Source organism: Danio aesculapii, chromosome 3 (assembly GCF_903798145.1).
Source record: "Danio aesculapii chromosome 3, fDanAes4.1, whole genome shotgun sequence".
Classification (NCBI taxonomy): domain Eukaryota; kingdom Metazoa; phylum Chordata; class Actinopteri; order Cypriniformes; family Danionidae; genus Danio; species Danio aesculapii.
In genome coordinates this window covers 13410582-13435851 of record NC_079437.1, presented here as the reverse complement: position 1 = coordinate 13435851, position 25270 = coordinate 13410582, and the positions used below count along the sequence as shown (strand labels likewise).

At 34.9% G+C, this 25270-nt stretch overlaps 1 protein-coding gene across 6 annotated transcripts in view; it reads right to left on the bottom strand.

Moving 5' to 3' along the window:
- nfixb (nuclear factor I/Xb) overlaps window positions 1-25270 on the bottom strand; it is a 276181-nt gene that overhangs the window by 8051 nt on the left and 242860 nt on the right. For 2 of the 6 annotated variants that reach the window (XM_056453178.1, XM_056453180.1), the window contains 3 exons: window positions 21299-21427; window positions 13498-13676; window positions 5537-5628 (listed from right to left, as the gene is read on the bottom strand). In XM_056453178.1, the coding sequence (XP_056309153.1) occupies window positions 5557-5628; window positions 13498-13676; window positions 21299-21427 (380 nt within the window). In that variant the 3' untranslated portion in view covers window positions 5537-5556. Of the gene's footprint in view, window positions 1-5536; window positions 5629-10789; window positions 10938-13497; window positions 13677-21298; window positions 21428-25270 lie in introns of all 6 variants that reach the window. The other 4 variants (XM_056453183.1, XM_056453179.1, XM_056453181.1 and 1 more) reach the window with 4 other exon arrangements.

Sequence of the window (25270 nt, the reverse complement as noted above, 5' to 3'; positions counted from 1 at the left end):
TACCAAATGATCAACTAGAAGTCAAGTTATTATTTGCTGTTCCTAAAACTTGGATAGGCAATAAGACTTTTGTCAGGTAGTGTAATATTTATAAAACTTTATATTTCAAAATGTAATTGTAAAGCTACTAAAATAGCAACATGACAAGTTTTTACACTTTTAAATTAAATAAATAAACAGTAATATTAAAAAATGTGTAATCATTTTATATAAATTAGTGGAAATTTGATCCTTTAATGTATTCAAATATTTCTAAATCAACAATTTCAGAAGATAACCATCACACACACCTAATGCAACAGGAAAAGCTATATTTTGGCTTTAAATGTTCAAGTTAAAACAACCCATTCACTGTGCATTTTAAATCACAAATGTAAATTGCTAAATCTAAATATTTTTGAGGAAGTGCTGCCGCTTCTGAACCACCAAACCTCTCTTTCTCAAACCTCTCTAATCTCTCGCATCTCTCTAATGTCAATGACTTTACTACCTTCCCTTAATGCAGCTCATAAAGTCCAAATCTTACTGATAACAACTATCAACAGAGAAATATTTACACAGTTTATAGTGCATTCACATCATGCCGGAGTTACAGAAAAACACCTCAGACTCCTCATCTCTTATATTTAAAAGAATAAAAGTGTGAGCAGCTGAGTTCCCTCTACACATTTTACTGTTTATCGATATTAAGGTGAAACTATTATTCTTCGTTCACAAGTCAGGCACTACTTGGAACATGGAGTACATGTAAACGTCAGTCTGTAACACATTTCATGGCCGACAAATAAAGAGCAAATAACCACGTTATGTAAAATATGATCATTTATAGAGCATTTATATAGAAATGATACAAATTTATTGACCTTATTCTGCAATGCAGAAGTGCGCTCTTACTGTGATTGTTTTAGAACTTCAAATTCAGTTGCCTATGGGAGAAATCATTAAGAATAATAAAGAGCAGAAAACTACTTGCCCTACATAAAAAGAAGAATAATGTAATAAGAAAATGTCAGTTTGCAACCAAACAGCAGAACGAGCTGTTTTTAACGTCTAAATATCAATGAAGTGAATGAGACCAGAAGTCAGGAGCCAAAAAGATTCCAATAGCTGCGGCCGCTCGTACGTGAAGAATAATGTCAATAGATGATTAAAACAACACTCAGTAAATCTAAATGTTATGTAAATGTCTATATGTTTTTTTTGGGGGGGGCTACACATTTTTAAGCAACACTATACACAACATTTCTGTTGTGGTATGTAAGTATTATATTTGAGCCTGGTGTACTAACTGCACTGTAAAATTTTATGTGTTATTCATGGGTTACATTGACAAAAATATTATAAAACATGTGTGTGTGTGTGTGTGTGTGTGTGTGTATATATATATATATATATATATATATATATATATATGGTTGAAAACTAAATTAATTTAAAATGACTATCATTTTTCTTTGGCTGGAATAAACAAATGTACTTAAAACATTTATTAAAAGGTTAATGTCATTTGAAATATGATATTTTTTGATTGGCTACAGAACAAGCCAATGTTGTCCAATGACTCGCCTGATTAAGCCTTTAAATTGCACGTTTAAGTGGAATATTACTTGCTTGCAAACTAACTAGTAAAAAAAGGTTGTCAGCATGGCAAAGACAAAATAAATTCATTCTCCTTTGGCTTAGTCCCTTATTTATCAGGGGTTGTCACAGCAGAATGAACCGCCAACTATTCCGGCATATATTTTACGCAGTGAATGCCCTTCCAGCTGCAAACCAGTACTGGGAAACATTCCTACACACTCATTCACGCTCGTACACTACGGCCAATTTAGATTATTCAATTCACCTATAGTGCATGTCTTTGGACTGTTGGTGAAATCGGAGCACCTGGAGGAAACCCACGCCAACACGGGGAGAACATACAAACTCCACACAGAAATGCTAACTGAGCCAGCTGGGACTCGAACCAGTGACCTTCTTGCTTTTAGGTGACAGTGCTATCAACTGAGCCACCATGTTGCACAAAATAAATAAGTTATTAGATATTAGTTATTAAAAGTTACTAAAATGTGTTTAAATACAGAAGGGCTAGTCATTTTGCCTTCAACTCTTTCTATATTCTGCATATCTGTTATGTCTCTGTCAGTAATCACTGAACGCTTGTGTTTTGAATGTGAACCTGAAGTTCTGCTCTACACTGAAATCTCCCTCCTCATTGGCTTTTTACAAAACTGGCTCTGCAGAAGTCACATGCTGGACGCTCGGTGTGAGGAGGGGCTGCTGGGAACTTTTGTTCAGCTTGACTCCCGCAGGTCAGCAGCCGGACGGGACGAGCGCTCCTCCTGCTCTCACATCCTCCCTCATCTGCTCTGACATCATGTCTCGTTGCTCTGAGCAACCAGACGGACGGGACGTGACTTCTCAGTTTAGGGGTTGTGCTTCAACTTTGCGCCTCTTCTCTCTCATGATTCTGATTGCCTCAAAACATCCAAACACAGTCAACAGTGACTTTTTTTTAAAGGGACGACATTGTAGGTTCATTTTGACTTCTCAAGTTGATACAAATTTGCAATAGTATCGTATGTTTAAATATGCAAATGATTCATTAATGAAGTATGCACTCATTTGCATACATTTCTAGCCCAAAACAATCACAACTTTGGAGTCAGGTTTAAAATGGTTGCATATTTTGATTTAAGGAAGCTAGTTTTAGCACTTCATCATTCTGAAAATACTGAAAACAGAAGAACAAAGTGATTTTTTTGTTTAATAGAATAAAATGTATATAATTAGGCTAATTATATATGAACAGAAGTCTCTGTGAATATAGATCTGGATCAATCTGTGGAGTTTGGTGTGTGTAAAGCTGCTGAAGGGGAGATTTATGGCTCAGTGTATGAGAAAAAAATTCAGCTATTAGAAATATGTATTGTAATTGTAATTTACAGACACAAAGTCAAACAAAAGTCATTTAAAAATTCATTTAAAGTGTATTTTGGATGATTTCTTGACAGTAGACTGAAAAATGCTTTAGCAAAAAATACAAAAAGCCCAAAATCTCAATTTATGGATGTATGGGGAAACCTTTTCTTTGTTTTGTTTTGGCCTGTAATGTCTCACAGGTGTGTACACTGGTGATTTAAGTGGATGTGTTAGCTGTAGTGGTGTCTGAAACCATAGTGGACATTACTGAGTGCACTTATTTAATCCCACCGTGCTCCACAATAATGAGTGCACCCATAATGCCAAGATAATTGTTGTGTTTTTCCAGATGGTGGCGCTCAATCTATCCATCTTCTAAAGTGCTGCTCCAGAAATGCTAAACTAAACTTATAATTTAATTTAATAATTTATAGCAGTGATTTTAAAGATGAATTTTCAGCTTCATTACTCCATTCTTCAGTCGCATGATCTTTCAGAAATCACTCTAATATTAATTATTATTATTGTTATTATTATTATTAATAATAATAGTAATAAAAGCAATAATGTCCGGAGTAATAATTTCATTTGAAACTACAGTTCAAGTCAGAATTATTAGTCCCCCTTTGAATTTTTTTTCTTTTTTAAATATTTCCCAAATGATGTTTAACAGAGCAAGGAAATCTTCACAGTATGTCTGATATTTTTTGTTCTGGAGAAAGTCTTTGTTTTTTTATATTTTGGCTAGAATAAAAGCAGTTTTTAATTTTTTAAAGCCATTTTAAGGTCAAAATTATGAGCCCCTTTAAGCTATATATTTCTGATAGTCTACAGAACAAACCATCATACAATAACTTGCCTAATTACCCTAACCTGCCTAGTTAACCTAATTAACCTAGTTAAGCCTTTAAATGTCACTTTAAGCTGTATAGAAGTGTCCTGAAAAATATTATTTACTGTCATCATGGCAAAGATAAAATAAATCAGCTATTAGAAATGAGTTATTAAAACTGTTATGTTTAGAAATGTGTTTATTTAATCTTCTCTCCGTTAAACAGAAATTGGGGAGAAAAATAAACATGGGGGCTAATAGTTCTGACTTCAACTGTACATACAATAAGAAAGCAGTTATCTACTATTTTAGTTATTTACATATAAACATTTACACATTTCAAATGTCATCTTGTATTTTGTACCACAATGTATTGTACTGCATTTTTAATACATTGAAAAAAGATGGTCTCTACTCCTTGCTTTTATTTTTATAAAAGTGTTTATTAAATAAAAAATCAGTCACTTAAATTTCTTTCACCATTTTCTCATTATCTTTTGTCCTAATGCATTGTCTTCAATAATTAATGCTATTTTCTGGATGAACATTTTGCTAAATTTAATTAAAAGGTGTAAAACAAATCATTAATTTAGTGCATCTTTTCTGATACAACAATATTTAATATATAATTTTATTAATAATGCTTTTACTTGAGTCTCTGCCTCTTGTTTTCATCAGTGTTTGTATTCTGTTGTATTACAATCACGCAGAAAAACAATTAAATAAATAGATGTGTCCTTTTACTATTGACTAAATGGATGTTTTAACCCCCCCCCCCCTCTTTTTTTATTTAAATCCTGAAACCATGTATTTTATTAGCATCTCTTATAATTACTGAAATAGCGAAACTAGCAAAACTAATAACTCATTAATGTTAACGATCATTTACATTGTTTTCTATATCAAATACCTGTAAAATAAATTACATCATACCCAACCATGCTATTCTGCACACTTTAGTTGAAGCCTTGCTTTTGTCTTTTCAGAGCCAAACTACTCAACGGGATTATTCACCCAAAAATGAAAGTGTACTCATTTACCCACAGCAACTGGTTTCCTTTAAGTTTTTTTATCTTCTGTTGAACACAAAAGAAGATATTCTGAAGAATGCTGAAAACCTGAAACCATTTACATCCATTCTAGGAAAAACAAATACTATGGAAGTCAATGGTTACCGGTTTATTTAAAATATCTTATGCTGTTAAAAGAGAACAAAGAAACTCATAAAGCTTTAAAACAAGTAAAAGGTGAGTTAATGATCATGATCAATGATGAGTCAATGAGATTTTTCATTTCTGAGTGAACGATCCCTTTAAGTGTGCAATTTTTAAAGAAAATCATAGAAATGTAGGGTGAAAAATCAACATAAAAGCAAAGTCACTGCCAAAAGGTCAGATCGGGAAATAGGAAAATAAAAAAGTGTCCAGCAGAGGGCGATCATGAATGGAGAAACGAGCTTTCAATAAATGAAGAGGGAATAAAACGTGGAGCTGGAGCTTCAGCTGGTCAGCATGTGTTGAGGAGCAGGAATACACATAAGCCAGTGTCCATTTCAGGAAGATTAAAAGTAGTAAAGATTATTATCATTTTCCTATAATCCACTGGGCCGCTGCATTAATCTGCCCATTTAATGAATGAACAGTGCATAGCTCTTTTTGTTTAGTCACATTACTGGTACAGCAGACCTGTCGAGTTTGTTTCAAGCCATAGAAAAACAAACATTGGTTGTTATTTTAGACTCATTTTGGGTTCTTAACACCACTTCAGCTGTCACACACTCACCTGCGTCTGCTGGGGGATGTTCAGAAAGTTGTTGTCCCGTGATCCGATGCTGACAAACCTGTTGGGAGCTGTGGAGCCTGGCGTGGAGTATGCTGACAGACAGACAGAGAAAAGAGACGCACAATATCAACGAAAGAAAAATTAAATGTTCCTCAAACAAAATCAACCCTATACACTGAAAAAAAAGAAATCAAGATGATTAATTGCATTTTGTAAATTGTAAACTATTTATTTGGGTTAAATTTAAACAATCAAATGAAGTTACTAAATTAAATTAGTTTGTTTAAATTCAGCCTATATAAATTGTTTGCAACAATCTTTTTTTTCAGTGTACACATTCAATCTGCACTTGATGAAATATAGTACGGTAATCAGATTTCTGACGTTTTTAAGTTCACTGGTGAAAAGTAAATAAAATAAGGACAATAAATTGATATAAATAAATAAATATTTAATTAAAGCAGCTTCAGTCAAAAATTGGGACTGTCCCCGCAAAACAGGGCCATCTGCTCAGCCTAATATACAGTCAACCTTAGTCTTATTGTGCTAAACGGCCGACAACAAACACATCATGCGAGCATTAATCGTCAGAAATACACTGTGTTCTGGGTTCACACACAGTTGAAGATCAATAGAAGGCGTCATCAAATTTAGGGCAGTGTGGGGCTTCAGATTTATTCAATGGACTCCACAGCGGAACGCTTCAAATATGGAGATCATGTGTGCAAAAAAAAAGGGGAAATCAAACACAAAGAGCTGCGCTTTCATTAGCAAAACACTGAGGAACATACGAGACCCCCGCCCCCCTTAAAATATAAACACATTTCTAATTTTACAATTAACTACTGTTGCTTTAACATACACGATTAAATGATTACTATACAGCAGAATTTAGAATACAGTGCTAATATATTCAACTGAAATACTGATGCTGTAAACAATTTTCAAAATAATGGCAATTAACAGCTATTTAAACATGAGATTTTTAAACCCTTGTGCACTTGTCAAATTGACTGTTCTTTTGTTTTGTTCAGGATGAAAACATCCACTGAATTAAACTGCTGTAAAAATGCTTAAGATATTTTATTTTGCATAAATCTGTTAATCAACCTCAGTCCTGATCAAAACTACTAAATTGCTTATATATGCATGTATGTATGTGTGTATCTGATGCTTTTTACAGCTGTTTACTTCAGTGGATGTTTTCATCCTGTAAATTTGGCCAGAGTGTATCATTGAGTTTTTAATTTTTTTTAAAATATGTCTCAAAATAAGATTTGTCACCAAATCATTCAGCTAGCTGAAACACAGGGACAATTCAGGCCAAATTAAGACACACAATCACCTCAGAGTGGATGAAAACATCCCCAACAGCACATAAGGGTTAAGTAGGAAGCTTGTAGAAAGTGCATCAATAATACTTTAATTTATATATAATCTAAATTCCAAACACTGATTGGTGAACTGAATGATGCAAATAATTTATTTTATTATTAATGTACATCGTTTCTGTCATTTGTTTGCCACCATAAAAGACCTACAGCTCAATGAGATACTTATTTGGCAGAAAACAATCTGATTATTGTTAATAATTCAGTTATTCACTGAACATTTGCTAATGTTTTTATGGCCAATAGTGGCATATATTTCATGCTTAACGCTCAAATGTTTTGTATTTTTACATTTACCATGGTAAAATGACTGTAATAGCCAATATTTCCTTTTGGGTAAGCCAACTCTCTTCATTTACCATTGTAAAATGACTGTAAAGGCCAGTATATTACTGAAAGCTTTGATATTAAAAAACCCACTCTCTATATATTTTTGAGCAGGAGTGTTAAGCACGTTCTGGAGAATCAGCAACATATAAACACATAAAAAGACACACACACACACACACACACACACACGAACAACATAAATAAATGTGGAAAAAAGGAAAGAAATTAAAGGCAAGGAAAAGCAAAAAATGAGAAACGTGAAAGAAAAGAGGAAAAGAAATGCAAGTGCTCCGTCCAGTGCCCCGTCTGTGGTGAGTGAGATATTATCCAGCGCTACGCCATATGTCTCTCTCTCTGTCTAACGCAGGAACTGACCTGTAGACCAGCACTGGAGCTCAACTAGAACATTCCCACAAGCTAACCAGCAATGTGAAGGCAACCAAAACAAACTCAAAGCAAACCAACGTAAAAAATTACAAAGCATGAGTTCCCTGTTTCCTGCTTCATTTTAGGATTAGGAGGAATTTCCAAGGCACTTCAGAATGGATCTTCAAGATGGTCTAAGCCAGTGTTTCTCAACCACGTTCTTGGAGGACCACCAGCTTTGCACATTTTCCATGTCTACTTAACCACACACCTGATTCAGATCAACAGCTCATTGGCAGAGACTGAAAGATCTGTAATGGGTGTCACAGACAAAGGAGACATCCAAAACATGCAGTGTTGGTGGTCCTTCAGGTACGTGGTTGAGAAACACTTGTCTAAGCAGGTCTTTTCATTTGGATTGAGACATGTCATGTAAACACTGTCTAATAATCATTGGCTGTATTAGATAAATTCTGTTTTTTGGGAGTCCACTTTAACTGCCCTAAATTTGCACTCTTGGAGGCTCTAAGGGGACATGGTGATAGAAGAAAATCTGAGACAGGAGGCTCAATTATATTTCAGCGCTTCTGCGTTCTCTTGCATTCCCTTAAGAAACTTTGCAGTCACTCGCTAAAGTGATGAAATATAGTTTTTTTCCTCCCACTTCTTTTTATTTCCATCACAAAAGGGAGCAAATGTGAACGTTTCTTAGGAAGACGCATAGGTATTTGCCAGGTTTCTAGGGGAAACTCTAAAGTTTTGTGGAAGAACGCAAATGTTTTGCAAACAAATGTAAAGTTTCTCGTGGGAACACTAAAGTGTGCAGAGAGAACGGTTCCTGGGGGAGCTCAAACGTTTCTTACACATATTAAAAAGATTTTGCAAGGCAAATCTAACGTTTCTCAGGGCAACAAAAAGGTTTTGGGAGAGAACTCCAGAGTTTTCAGAGGAAATGCAAAGTTTCTCAGGGAATGCAAACGTTCTGCGATGCAACAAACTCTCAGGGCAATGGATACGATTTTTGTAAGCAAACCAAGTTCTAAGTTTGTTCTAAGTAAAGGTAAAGTTTCTTAGGGGACCTCAAGTGTTGCTTGAGAACATTCTGTCAAACAATGCGAATGTTTTGCAGGGAAACACTCAAGTTTTGTAAGTGAATGTAATGTTTTGGGGTAAGCAAATGTAAAATTTCTGAGGGGAAAAGTTCCAGAGATTACCAAATGAGATTACCAAATGTTTTTAAGGCCCCGTCCACATGGCATTGGATTTAGACCAATCTGCAAAACTTTAATAAAGATTTGGCCTTTTGTCCACATGACACCTATGTTGTTGGTGTCCTGAAACTTTTTCTTAACTTATTGGATAATGTATTTTAGCCTGGGAAAACACCTTCTAGCATGTAGCCGTAGGCAAAATGCAACTTTTTGTAAATGATGACCTCACCAAAACCCCGTAACCAAAAGAAGGAAGAATCTTGCACGTAACCACCAAAAAAAAAAAAAAAAAAAACAGACGGCATGATTTTAACATCCTATAGCAGTGTTTCTCAACCACGTTCTTGGAGGACCACCAGCTCTGAACATTTGATTCAGATCATTAGCAGAGACTGAAAGATCTGCAATGGGTGTGACAGACAAAGGAGACCTGGTGGTCCTCCAGGAAGGTGGTTGAGAAACACTGTCCTACGGCTCTGTCTATGTTTGTTTACACCATCACATATAACTGTGGCATACATATTACACTGTTTTATTAGTTTTTCAGTTTCCATCTGTACTCAGACATTTCTTTAAACGATACATCTATGGACGCAAGAATACACCTAGAATTCGCAAAATAAAAAAACACAGTAATTGCCATGTGGATGTACAGCCTAAGGCCTGATCACACCAAACGTGCTTTTTGCATTGAGAAGCACTTTTTTTGTATGGCTTACTAACCGCTGCAAATGTTTTTTGTGCGCTCCACTATTGAAAAAGAAAGTTAAACTAAAGTATGACTTCAAAAATCCTGAATATCCCAATATTATTAAATATTATAATTATAACAATATCAACAGCAACGCTCGTGCACAATACGCAACTGAATCAGTCATTGACTAGCTACAGTACATAAAAAGTGTGCCGCACTTCTATTTTTCGTCAAAAAAATAAAAAATTAAAAATAAAAGAAAAGGCAGTGCAGCGCACCTCACATTCTCAGAATGGAAAGCACTTTCGGTGTGATCGGCTCCTAAAGGGGGTTGCACACCTGGCAAGCCATGCCACGTTCAAAACTATGTTATTCACAGATAACAAGCTCTGAAACTAATAACACAGGCTCATCCTGGTATTAAGAATCATCTTGAGCATCAATGAATACATTCATATTATTTATTTCTCTGTCATGTCGCTGTTTTCACCATCTTGTGCCGGAATAATATGTAGGTTAGTGTATGCTCCATTCAGCCATTTCCTTGATCAGCTTTGCTTTTAAATAAAGAATTAATAAAATCTCATGGCTCAGAACAATGTTTTGTGTCTAATGTTTACATTTTGTGGCAAGTAGAAAGGTAATAAACAAAATAAAGTACACGCAGGTGGTTGTTTTTCAGGATAAAAGCCCTTCAGTCTAATACAATAGTGCTCTGCTTTGCTTCAGGCTGCCGATAAGCCTGTAAGGCGTTATTCTGCGATAACAACCACTTGGATGTACTTTATTGCTTGATTATGATCAAGTATAGGATGTGCACATCTAGTGCACGATACCTCGAGTTGACACAGCACTTTTAGTTTCATTTTCTAGTTGACACATCACTTTTAGTTTCTTTTAGGGTAACTTGAAGGTTTTGAAAGAAGGTTTTTGCGTTTCTGAAATCAATTCAAAGTTAAAGCACTGGAACTTGTCCTACTATCTTATTTCTCCTCATCACCACATCCCATTATTGGCTCCATAAATTAATAAAACGTCAGTACTGACCAAAAAATATCTGCCTCAAAATCGGAATGTATAAAAAAAAGACCTAGAATAAAAAGTTGTTTTGGTTTTGCTTTGATTTTTAGACAGGGCTAATTTTGACCCACAAATCACGGCAATTGTGAATAATGTTAAGTGAAGGAACAGAAAAAACGGCCCAGCTTTGGCTAGACGACTGGCCTTCTCCCAGGTGGAATGGGGGTTTGGGGTCACTTACACGGAGATGTGGGTGAGGTGAGTCCACCATCGGGGGGTGTGCTGCTGGGTTTAGAGTCTGGCATTGGGAGGGGCACTGGACGCGCCACAGGGGGGGGTGGAGGCAGTAAGAAGGAGCCCGGCATTTTGCTCTGGCCGCTTCCGTTCGGCTGCAGACGACACAAACAGGGTGAGGAGTACGGAAACGCCCAACACCCCGCAGATGGAGAACACAACGCAGCCTCGCTCCCAATTAAACAAACAAAAAAAAACCTCAAGAAATTAAAGAATGAGGAGGATTGGTGGGCTGGTAGTAGAGAGTGTTGAGAGGGGAAACAATCAAAAGGATGGTGAATATCTTTTTTTTGGGGTTGTAAATGAAAGTTTATGTGTCGACTTCACCACAGGCACAGACAGGAGCAGTGAACAAAAAACATGGAGGATTTCAGGGAAGAAAGAGGAAAGGGAGGAAGAAATGCACGCACAAATGAAGGAAGGGTGAGTTTTGGTCCATGGAATGATGTCAAATCTAAACCAGGGCGCAAAAAAAAAAAAAAAATGAAACCAAAAGCCACAGTGACGGAAAAATAAAAATGTCAGAAGCAGAAGAAAGGAGGGGAGGCACGCGACGCTGAAAGGTGGTCAGCTGTGGCGCAGATGGGTTTTTATCGTGGAAGTGGACAGAGAAGGAGAGATTAACTCAAGATCGTCTAGACAAGCACAAAATACATAACAGTGACCGATTAGTCGGCCTTAGACAAGCAACGCACACATTTGCTTTCATGGGGAAAACAGTTTGCAGGTACTGTATCACACGAGGAGCTTGATTCACGTTTAACGTAGTATGTTTTTTTTTTATTTATAGTTTTATACATATATTTAGATGCTTGATAACTTTAATTTTAGCTCTGTTCACATTGGTAAACAGTTAAAAAAATATATACATATACTAAATTGTTTTATTCACAGAAGTCTATTAAATTCATACTTAAGGCAGATATGTTTACTAAACATGACAACTATGAAGTTCTATTTAACAATGCTTTAATTACAATGGCATACTGCATATATCATTGATATTTTCTAATATTTTAACATATACAGTATGCAGTCAGCAGTAAGGGTGTATGGATCACAACCCACAGTTCGGAACATACGTGACCCGCGGATTAATAAATTTTTTGAACTTGTAGGTTAATCCAACATTTATAACAATAGTAGAGAGATCGGCTTTTGCGTTTGATCGAGAGAGATTCTGTTTTTACACTTTTTCAGTTTGTTACAAACAATTAAACAACACAGAAGTACTGGGAGAACAGTTTATAGTTCAGAAATAAACACTAATGTTTATGATAAAGATTAAAATCACCATTTAATAGAACTTGACGCTGGTTAATGTTGTAGCAATTACATTTATTAACCAATAGGTGGCAACAAACAACCATCAAAATTATGTCAGTGAATAGGTTTTCAGAAATGATCCACCTATAATGAAATGAAGTTTTATGTGTGAATTGCTGAATCATTAATTGAAAATAAATATGATATGTAGTACAAGATGTTGAATTTCTATATTTAGCATTGAGCAACAGTAGCAAAGATCATTTTTTTGTATTGAATATTTTCCTTTTTTCCAGCTGGTTCTTTCTTGAATTTTATTTTTAATAAATTTACAGGTTGTAAGTTCTGTTTGTTAAAACCAATGGTTTTTGCAGTAATTTCTTTGTATAAATGGAAAGCAATTGACATTTGTTGTCTCCTATTTTTGCTGATCTGAAAAAATGGTCCGATCCATGACTCAAAAACCATAATGTGATCCGAACCGTGAGATTTGTGATCCGTTACACCATAGTCAGCAGTAATACTTATTTAATAAAGTGACAATGGCTAAGTTAAAAAACATGCAGTGTTACCTATTCAGTGCATTTTTAAAATAAGATACATTATACAGTTGAAGTCAGAATTATTAGCCCTCCTGAATTATTAGCCCCCCTGTAAATTTTTTTCCCCCGATTTCTGTTTAACGGAGAGAAGATTTGTAACACATTTCTAAACATGATAGTTTTAATAACTCATCTCTAATAACTGATTTATTTTATCTTTGCCATGATGACAGTAAATAATATTTGACTAGATATTTTTCAAGGCACTTCTATACAGCTTAAAGTGACATTTAAAGGCTTAACTAGGTTAATTAGGATAACTAGGCAGGTTAGGGTAATTAGGCAAGTTATTGTATAATGATGGTTTGTTCTGTAGACTATCGAAACAAAATAGATTAAAGGGGCTATTAATTTTGACCTTAAATTGTGTATAAAAAATTAAAAACTGCTTTTATTCTAGCCAAAATAAAACAAATAAGACTTTCTCCAGAAGAAAAAAATTTACCAGACGTACTGTGAAAATTTCCTTGCTCTGTTAAACATTATTTGGGAAATATAAAAAAAAAAAAAAAAAAGAAAAAAGAATTCAATTCACCTTTATTTATAGCGCTTTTACAATGTAGATTGTGTTAAAGCAGCTTCACATAAAAGGTCATAGTAAATTGGAATAGTGTAGTTCAGTTTTCAGTGTTTAAGTTCAGTTCAGTGTGGTTTAATCAAAAGGAGGCTAATAATTCTGACTTCAACTGCACATACTACAAAAATAGTGTAAATATTACCATAGGATGCCATTCCCAGTATTCATTCGTTAAAGCAATGTTGAATACAGAAGTTGATTTCCTCTTACCTGACCGCTAGCCTGTCCAGATCCGTCGGCGCACACAAACTGCACAAACTCCTTGAGCGGGTCCTGTCCCGGGTGGTGGTGGTATCGGATGGTGGGATGGGTGAAGTACGGGCTGGACTGCTGGATGAGGGAGGGCGAGGGGAAGTGCAGGGAGGAAGCAGAGGCGCGGGGGCTTCCTGCTGACAGACACACACACAGAGACACACAGGTTAAATATGTATAAATATTATATGAACAACGAGCAGGATATAAACCCAAATGAGACAAACAGACAAAAATAAAGTGATGGAAATCAGTTCAAGAAAAATGGTGTGTTTGTGTCTGGTAACAACTAAGATACAACTAGGGACAAACTAGGGCTGGGCTGATAAACGATATTATATCGAATCGGGATAAACATTTATCTGGACTTTTTACTCTATATTTTTACTCTGTAAGAGCCAATCACACAGCAGAATTGCCCAACAATGGGAATCTAAAAGTGTGTTGATTTTAGAGATTAGGGCTGGACGATATTCAAAAAACTGACATTGTGATGTTTTCTTTTTCTACGATATACTGTTGAAGTCAGAATTATTAGCCCCCCTTTGATTTTTGTTTTTCTTTTTTAAATATTTCCCAAATGTTTAACAGAGCAAGGACATTCTCACAGTATGTCTGATAATATTTTTTCATCTGGAGAAATGATATTTGTTTTATTTCGGCTAGAATAAAAGCAGTTTTTAATTTTTTTATAAACCATTTTAAGTTCAATATTATTAGCCCCTTTAAGCTATTTTTTTCCGATAGTCTACAGAATAAACCATCATTATACAATAACTTGCCTAATTACCCTAACCTGCCTAGTTGACATAATTAACCTAGTTAAGCCGTTAAATGTCACTTTAAGCTGTATAGAAGTGTCTTGAAAAATATCTAGTCAAATATTATTTACTGTTATCATGGCAAAGATCAAATAAATAAATTATTAGAAATGAGTTATTAAAACTATTATGTTTAGAAATGTGTTGAAAAAATCTGCTCTCTGTTAAACAGAAATTGGGGGGAAAAATAAACAGGGGGGCTAATAATTCTGACTTCAACTGTATATTGCAATACTAAATATATAATTCCACCAGATGAATGAATAGTTGGAAAGAATTCATAATTTTCGATACATTGGGATGGTTTTGTAAGGGAGTGTGCATCTACATAAAATATAATAAACCACTCAAAAACATTGAGAAATACAGTAGAGCAACAATACTGTAAAAATAAAATATACAGTGCTTAATAATTTCCTGGAAGTCTAACAATATCCAGATACACAAATTTAATGATCAAATAACAATAGTCCTTATCAATCATATATATATTTTTTTAAATTTCTGTTTAATGAACAGCAGATTTGTTCAACACATTTCTAATCATAATAGTTTTAATAACTCATTTCTCATTTATTTTGTCTTTGCCATGATGACAGCTTAAAGGCTTAACTAGGTTAATTAGGGTAACTAGCCAGGTTAGGGTAGTTAGACAAGTTACTGTATAATGATGGTTTGTTCTGTAGATGATCGAAAAAAAAATTAAGCTTTAAGGGGTTAATAATTTTGACCTTAAAATGGTTTATAAAAGAATAAAAAACTGCTTTTATTCTAGCCGAAATAAAACAAATCAGACTTTCTCCAGAAGAAAAAATATTATCAGACATACTGTGAAAATTTCCTTGCTCTGTTCAACATCATTTGGGAAATAATTAAAAAAGAAAAAGAAATTAAAAGGGGGGCGAATAATTCTGACTTGAACTGTACAAGCAATTAATCTTCCTTAAAGTTAGAAATGTAATTTCCTATGCACAAATAATTTTAAATTGAATTAAACGCTAAAAACACTCATAAAAATAGTTTTTCTATAATGATACCGGTTTAAAATAGCAGATTTAGCGATGTGACTATTACGCATGCGCACATTGCAATATCATTGCTGAAACGATATATCGTGCAGCCCTATTAGAGATGTATCGAATTCATCGAAAATTTATCAGCTGAAAATATGTAATGTCATGAAACCTCAAATTTTTCTGGCTTCAGTCATTGTTAGGGTACTCTTTTAAATCTGGAAGCATTAAGAACTTGACTTGAAATATGGTTATCTTCAATATGGAAAATAATTATCAAGATTGCATTTTTGCCATGTCAACAAACTATTTCCAGAACAGACCTGTAAATAATTCCAGAACAGATGACAGTAAATAATATTTGACTAGATATTTTTCAAGGCACTTCTATACAGCTTAAAGTGACATTTAAAGGCTTAACTAGGTTAATTAGGTTAACTAGGCAGGTTAGGGTAATTAGGCAAGTTATTGTATAATGATGGTTTGTTCTGTAGACTATCGGAAAAAAATATAGCTTAAAGGGGCTAATAATATTGACCTTAAAATGGTTTATAAAAAAATTCATTTGGGAAATATTTAAAAAAAGAAAAAAAAATTCAAAGGGGGGCTAATAATTCTGACTTTAACTGTATATCGTAGAAAAAGAAAACATCACAATGTCAGTTTTTTGAATATCGTCCAGCCCTAATCTCTAAAATCAACACACTTTTAGATTCCCATTGTTGGGCAATTCTGCTGTGTGATTGGCTCTTACAGAGTAAAATATAGAGTAAAAAGTCCAGAGCACATTGTTATTGACAATTGTTTTTCGCGATTCTTTACATATGCACACTCAAGCACACAAATATACATACAATTAAATTACTAGCTCTCCTGTGAAATGGTAATCATTTTTAAATATTTCCCAGGTAATGTTTAATAGAGCAAGGACATTTTTTCACAGTATTTCCTATTAAAGTTTTTCTTCTGATTAAAGCCATATTTCTTTTAATTTGGCTGGAATAAAATCAGCCCTTATGATATATTTTTTTAATTATTATTTTTAAGGTTTTAAGGCCCCCCATATATATATATATATATATATATATATATATATATATATATATATATATATATATATATATATATATATATATATATATATATATATATATATATATATATATATATATATATATATATATATATATATATATATATATATATATATATACACACACACACGGACACACACATACATACATACAAACAGTAGAAGTCATAATTATTGGCCCCCTTTTGATTTTCTTTTTTCTTTTTTAAATATTTCCCAAATGATGTTTAACAGAGCAAGGAAATCTTCACAGTATGTCTAAAAATATTTTTTCTTCTGGAGAAAGTCTTATTTGTTTTATTTCAGCTAGAATAAAAGCAGTTTTAAATTTCAAAAAATATATTTTAAGGTCAAAATTATTAGCCCCTTTAAGCTATTTTTTTAATAGTCTATAGAACAAACCATCATTTTACAATAACTTGCCTAATTACCCTAACCTGCCTAGTTAACCTAATTAACCTAATTAAGCCTTTAAATGTCACTTTAAGCTGTATAGAAGTGTCTTGAAAAATATCTAGTCAAATATTATGTACTGTCATCATGGCAAAGATAAAATAAATCAGCTATTAGAAATGAGTTATTAAAACTATTATGTTTAGAAATGTGTTGAGAAAATCTTCTTTCCATTAAACAGAAATAGGGAAAAAAAAAAATAAACAGGGGGTCTAATAATTAAGGTGGGCTAATCAACTGTGACTTCAAATATATATATATATATATATATATATATATATATATATATATATATATATATATATATATATACACATATGATAATACATATCATATGTATGTATGTATATATATATATATATATATATATATATATATATATATATATATATATATATATATATATATACACATATATATATATATATATATATACACATATATATACACACACATATATACACACACACACATATATGTATATGATAATACATATATAAAAGAAAAACAAAGTACATATGTGCTTAAGCAGATGCAAATATAAACAGCAACAATGCTATATGAACCAACGTGATCAGAGACTCAATAACAATGTGTTGACAATTAAAACATGCTTTCTCTGTCTTGCTTTCTCACAAACTCAAATATATAAATAGATGCGCGCACGCACGCACACACACATGCATGCACGCACGCACACCCACACCCACACCCACACACACACACACACACACACACACACACACACACAAATAAGGATCTTAAGTGCTATTTAGTCACATTTGGTAATGGATGATATAATGGATGATCGGTTTTAATACAAATTGCCAAGAGCGTCCATAAACTCCAACTGTCTGTATACAAGTGAGACTTTCAGCTGGTTTCAATGTCTTTCTCTCTCTTTAACTTGGTCAAACTCTGTGAGACGTGGCTTTTAGACTCTGAGCTGCTACAGGAGAATTTGTAAAACATGCATAAGCCGATAAAGCACCAAAACATGCGTTTTGAAAAAAATGAACATTGATATATTGTAGGCTTTCGATGCCATTACATTTCTCTTGTTGTAATGAATTACTGAAGCTTTTATCACCATATACGGTGTTATCACAATATTGACCTAGGTTGCACAAAAAGGTTACTAATAAAAAGTACAAGGTGTATTTCTTTATGGTATAAACACATTCAGAGTAAATGTTTCAACCAAATGAAATCACAAAAGAATAATAAATACAACAGGTAACGGTTAATAATAAGGTCTCATTAGTAAATGTTAAAATCAACAGTGAGAAAAGCCAGTTTTATTACAGTGTTACTACGTTAATATTCATTAAAAAAATTGTATTAGTTATAAACTCCCTTACATAAAACGATTACGACCCAAAATAAGATTACAAGCACAATTTAATGCATTATTACACATTAACTAAGAAATTAATTAATAAATAAGATTAATACAAAACACTTTGGTAGTTTTTATTGTGAGTTCAGTTAAACTATTTTTATCTACTGGAGCCTTATTGCTCGGTGCTAATGTACAATAACATATACATACATAATTTTCACTCAATATTGCAGCATGTAGTGGGCCAGACTAACATGTCAAAATGTTCATATATAAACTATTAAGTAAATTACTCAATTAAGTATCGAAGCATTTGGCTCTGCTATGATCATCACTGCAAAAACAATCTGAATACTAAGAAAAATCAATCAAAGTTTCAATAATAAATAATCATTCACAGTATTTTGAAGTGGCCATGATATCAATCATGTGCATGTTCATTATAATGATACACTGAATTATGGAATATCGGCCTATGTCTAACATATTGTTATCAACACAACCCTACTTTGCATGAACTGCAGATATAAGTAATGATGCGTTCTGGTTTGCCAATGGCGAGTGGCGGGGTGAGGGGTCTCACGTCCTCCAGCCAAGCAGGGCCTCCAGCTGCCCGGGACAGTCTGCCAACTCACAGAGGCTCGCTGTAACCCAAACGCGGGCACCACGCTCCCAGCCAAAGCCCTGCTTTTCACCCTCTCTGCTGTGCAGACCGCTATTCCCTCCTCTTCCTCGGTTTCTTTCGCTCTTTCATCATCCACACTTTAATCCCATTAGGGAATGGGATGAAGCCAAGGCTTCAAGGAAGAGGCAAATGGCACCAAAAACTACCGCCACCAGAGACCCCCTCCAACATGGAGAGACTACAACAACAGCTCCAAACACAAAACAACACATGGCCACACAACAAGAGGACATCTGCCCAACTATCTATTTGTCTATCCATATCTATCTATCTATCTATCTATCTATCTATCTATCTATCTATCTATCTATCTATCTATCTATCTATCTATCTATCTATCTATCTATCTATCTATCTATCTATCTATCTATCTATCTATCTATCCATCCATATATCCATCCATATATCCATCCATCTATCTATCTATCCATCCATCCATCCATCCATCCATCCATCCATCCATCCATCCATCCATCCATCCATCCATCTATCTATCCATCTATCTATCTATCTATCTATCTATCTATCTATCTATCTATCTATCTATCTATCTATCTATCTATCTATCTATCTATCTCCATATCTATCTATCTATCTATCTATCTATCTATCTATCTATCTATCTATCTATCTATCTATCTATCTATCTATCTATCTATCTATCTATCTATCTATCTATCTATCTATCTATCTATCTATCTATCTATCTATCTATCTATCTATCTCCATATCTATCTATCTCCATATCTATCTATCTATCTATCTATCTATCTATCTATCTATCTATCTATCTATCTATCTATCTATCTATCTATCTATCTATCTATCTATCTATCTATCTATCTATCTATCTATCTATCTATCTATCTATCTATCTATCTATCTATCTATCTCCATATCTATCTATCTCCATATCTATCTATCTATCTATCTATCTATCTATCTATCTATCTATCTATCTATCTATCTATCTATCTATCTATCTATCTATCTATCTATCTCCATATCTATCTATCTCCATATCTATCTATCTATCTATCTATCTATCTATCTATCTATCTATCTATCTATCTATCTATCTATCTATCTATCTATCTATCTATCTGTCTATCTGTCTGTCTGTCTGTCTGTCTGTCTGTCTGTCTGTCTGTCTGTCTGTCTGTCTGTCTGTCTGTCTGTCTGTCTGTCTATCTATCCCTGTCCATATCTATCCATCCATCCATCCATCCATCCATCCATCCATCCATCCGCATACATTAAGATCAACATAAATCAATTTACACCTATAAGGATTGTTTTTTTTTCAACTTCAAGTTCACCCTAAAATAAAAATGTACTCACCATTTACTCTGTAAACCTCAGTTGGTTCCAAACTGTTTTGTATTACAATTTCTTTATTCTGTCGAACACAAAGTATATTTTGAAGCAAACTAGAAAGCTGCAAACACTGGCCAATGGTTAATTGGTCAATGGTTACAGGTTTCCAACAATTTTCAAAACAAAAACTGAAGAAAGAAACTCATGAAACAAGTAAATGGTGAGTAAATGACAGAATTTCCACCTTTAGGTAAACTATCATTTTATTTAAGGCACAAAATAAAATAAAATATTGTTTAGGTGTAACAAGTTTTACTCCATCCATCCATTGATGCATCCGTCTATCTATGCATTATCTATATATTGCAGTTTATCTACCCAACAGTTTACCTATCTGTCAATCTTTTATTCATTCATCCAACTATTATCTATCTGTACTGCAGTTTATCCATCTGTTTATTAACGTATCTTTCGTTTTTATCTATCCCTCCATCTATCTATCCATCTGTCTATTGGTCTATCAATCTGTCTGTTTTTCAGTGCTTATATGTTGAAATGAATCTTTGAGAAAATGTTGGCCCATTTACAATTTTCTCTCTTCCATTCTGATCAATCAATAATAGATGATAAAACACTCTTTAAAAATGTGTGTTTACCACTCCTGAGAGTCTTGTACACCATGGATAGAGTAAGGATCATGACTTTGATCACCGCAAGAACATGTTTACAAGCTGACGGGCGTCTACAGGAGATTTACCGAGGCCTGCAGCTGAGGACATGAAGTCAGGAAATGGAGAGACCAAATAAACCAACCAATCACACTGACAGACAGACAGACAAAAAGACAAATCAGCTTCGGTACAGAGGAGAACGAGGGTGGGGGGTGGTGGTGGGGACGAATGGCGAACGCCTTCACCCGACCCGAAAACATGAGCTCGCCTCTCCCCGAACTTCACCACATCCATGAGGGAGCGGGACAGGGAGGGGGGAGATGTGGGAGGTGGGGGATGGGGGAGGGGCTCTGGTGTCTCTCACCTGGTCTTACACCTGCCAGCATGGGCAGCGGGTGATGGGTGAACGGCATGCGTGCAGACCTCGTATGGCCGGACAGAGCGCTGAAATCGAATTTCCCCGACTTCTTAAGAGAACCAGGCGACGAGAGTCCTGGTAAAAATGGGATCAACAAAATGGCAGAACAAAGATGTGGATTTAATCAAACAGGGTTTTTTGCTGCTTAATCGTCATCTAAAAAAATGAGCTTAGCTTCTAAAATGTTACAAGTGCTTGATGAAAATGCTAAAAAAATGTATCTACAGATAAGACAATGCTAGGGTAGTTTTTGGTTGCCGTGAAGTATAGAAAAGCCAGTCGCACAGCAAATACAATGTTTTTTAATCAGTATTTTTGTCTTGTTTTCCAGCAAGAACGTTTTAAAACAAGAAAATGTATTTTGTCAATGAGGTAAGAAAAATTTATGTACATTTCTCTCATCCTCCTGTCAAATATATATATATCTTTTGCATAAACATGACCAATTTTAAATATAATTTCTCTAAAAATAAGATCTCATTTGCCATTTTAACTGATTTGTAGATAATTAAACCTAAAAACCAGAAGAAATACTGCTTAAAGAGTTAGTTCGCCCCCAAAAATAAAAATTCTGTCATCATTTTCTTCTTTATAAGATTATTTTTCTTCTATTAAATCCAAAATAAGATCATTTGAAAACTGTTGGAAACCTGTAACCATTGACTTCAATAATAGGTAAACAAACAACATAGGAGTCAATGGTTACAGATTTTCAGCGTTCCTCAAAATATCTTCCTTTGAGCAGATTAATGCAAGTCATAAACGTTTAAACCAGTGCTTCTCAACCACGTTCCTGGAGGACCACCAGCTCTGCACATTTTCCATGTCTCCTTAATCAAACACACCAGATTCAGATCATCAGCTCATTAGCAGAGACTGAAAGAGCTGACAAAGAGCTGTTTTGGATGTCTCCAGACAAAGGAGACATCCAAAACATGCAGTGTTGGCGGTCCTTTAGGAACGTGGTTGAGAAATACTGGTTTAAAGCACTTAAGGCAAGTATGTTTTCATTTTGGGGTGAACTAAATGATTTTTTTTTGTTTGCTGTGCCGACAGTTCTAGGCTGCGAGCTTTGCTTTGAAGCAGTGGAGTGCAGGAAAGAGTGGGACAGGGTCGGGACAGGGCCGGGAAGGGTCTCTATGCAGCTGTAAGTGGGAAAAAAAAGATGCCGTGACAGCAGATCCCAGAACAGCTCTTGTCAGTCAGTCTGTCTGTCTGTCTGCCTTAATCACCAAATCTTAAAGAAAAGAGTAGTGTCAAAGCATCAATATTTTGCTATTACGGTATTTGTCAGGTTTACCAGTGATACTAAAGAAGAAGAAAAAACATACATATTATTAGCGCTTTATAAATGCATTCAGTACTGGTACTATACGTGGGTATGTTTTTGCAACATAGTATGTAATGTTCACAGAAGCTTCAACAAAAAACAACAACTGTAAAATCGTGAAATGGAGCTAAATTCTTGCATTTATACAGCGCTTTTCTGGACACTCAAAGCGCTTTACACATTTTTAGGGGGAATCTCCTCGTCCACCACCAGTGTGCAGCATCAACCTGGATGACACGACAGCAGCCATATTGCTCCAGACCGCACACCAGCAGATTGGTAGAGAGGAGACAGAGTGATGAAGCTAACTATGATATGGGGATGGTTAGGGGGGCATGATGGCCAGAGGCCAGAGGGCAAATTTGGCCAGGATGCCAGGGTTGAACCCCTACTATTTTTGAAGAATGTCCTGGGATTACAATTTAAATGATCAGTTTTCTGTTTTAAAACCCATTATTAAGATATTCATTCATAAAGCAGCATTTTCAGCATCATTACTTTAGCTTCTTTAGTCACAAAACTTAATATAACATCACGATTTGCTGCTTTAGCAGTTAAATAAATGTTTAAAACAGTTAATATTTTTTGAAAGATGGTGAAATTACTTTGTAATATCAGTTAATATTTGATTAAATCAATCAAAAATATAAGATCTTATTCAAATATTAGATTTAATTCATGCTTCAGCCGCCCTGCATCATAAATGTCAGGACTCACAGAACAAAATGATGACAGAAAAAAAAGACTGAATGTCTTTAAATCCACAAAATACTGTAATAGATCAACAATTTATGTTGCAGTAAACAGTATGCAAGCTGAGTAGTATGTACAAATTCATAGAATTCGAAAAACAGTATGCGAGAAGTACCCGGATGACCTACTACTTCCGGCAAGATTCTGAAGTACTGATCTTTAGCTCCCTGAACAGATTCTCAATTGAATTTAGGTCAGGACTCTGGTTAGGCCACTGCAAAACGTCAATGTTTTTGTCTGCTAACCATTTAAACAAAAACTTGATGTCAGAATTTCCCAGGGGTATGTATAATTTCAGGCTTGACTGTTTATTCATGTAGTTCTGATTTATTTGACCAATATTTGAGACTGACTAGCTGCGGCCAAAATTGCATTCTTCCATACTATATAGTATGCTAAAAACAGTATGTAAGCCGAATAGTATGTCCGAATTCATAGAATTCAAAAAACAGTATGCGAGAAGTACCCGGATGACCTACTACTTCTGGCAAGATTCTGAAGTGCTGATCTTTAGCTCCCTGAAAAGATTCTCAATTGAATTTAGGTCAGGACTCTGGCTGGACCACTGCAAAACGTTAATGTTTTTGTTTGCTAACCATTTAAACTAAAACTTGATGTCAGAATTTCCCAGGGGTATGTATAATTTCAAGTTTGACTGTTTATACATGTAATTCTAATTTATTTGACCAATATTTGAGACTGATTGGCTGTGTCTTAAATTGCATACTTTCATACTATATAGTACACTAAAAACAGTATGCGAGCCAGGTAGTATGTCCGAATAATACCTGGATGACCAACTACATCCGGCGAGATTCTGAAGTGCGCATCTGATGGACACTACACTATCCCATGATGCACCAAAAGAGAATTCATGAATGGAAGTGAAGCGATGCAACTGACGTGGGTAGGTCACGTGATGATGACAAAATGGCAGATAAGTACGTTCAAGTTCCATTCATACTACTCACATTCATACTGTATAGAACACACTTTTCTAACAGCCGAGTAGTACATTTAAATTCAAGTGCAGTACCTACTGAGTAGTAGGCGACTTCGCATGTAGCCATTGTAGTTTGCACTTTACAAAACAGTGTATACAGTACAGCCATATACTGTAAAAGCAAACAAATAACCCATAATGTCCAGACATACATTATTTTTTAAAACAATGCTGTGATCTATACACTAGTCTAACAGTTTAGTACTTCACAGAAAACTCACTAGAGCCGCTAACATACGAGTAAGCGTCCATCATCATACTTCACTTAAAACTGCTTTATTAATGCCAACCGAACCGAACAACATGCTTTCACAAACCAAACGCAAATGAGTAAATGAAGGTAAATGCAAACTGACACACAAACACCTTGAGAAGCAAAATCGGAGGCCTTGGCTTGACGTTTGAGCGCTGAGGGGAAAAAGCCCAACACACAAGCGCTTCTGTTTCCTGGGACGTTCCTGCCAGAAAAGAGGAGGACAGGCGGCAAGCGGGGACGTGTGAAGGATGAGGGAAATGAAAGCAGAAAGTATGCGATGGTTTGCTCTTCTCGTATATAATGCCGCATTAATGTGTCACCCCGATCCTATAAATGTCAAAGCCAGGCCGCAGGGCTGCTAGTCAGAGCTGTCCTGCGTCTGGCAGCAGCAGCAGACTCGCACAGTGACCCAGAAACACGGTGTCACGACCCACCGAGGAAAGCAAAAGGAGTTTATGCCATCAAATCCTGCGGCTGCTTTGAGGGAAGCTATTATTATGAGTGGTGATTTAAATAGCCAATTTAAGATGTTTTTGAGCCGCGTGAGGAAACCGCTAATCGGCTAATTTCATGTTT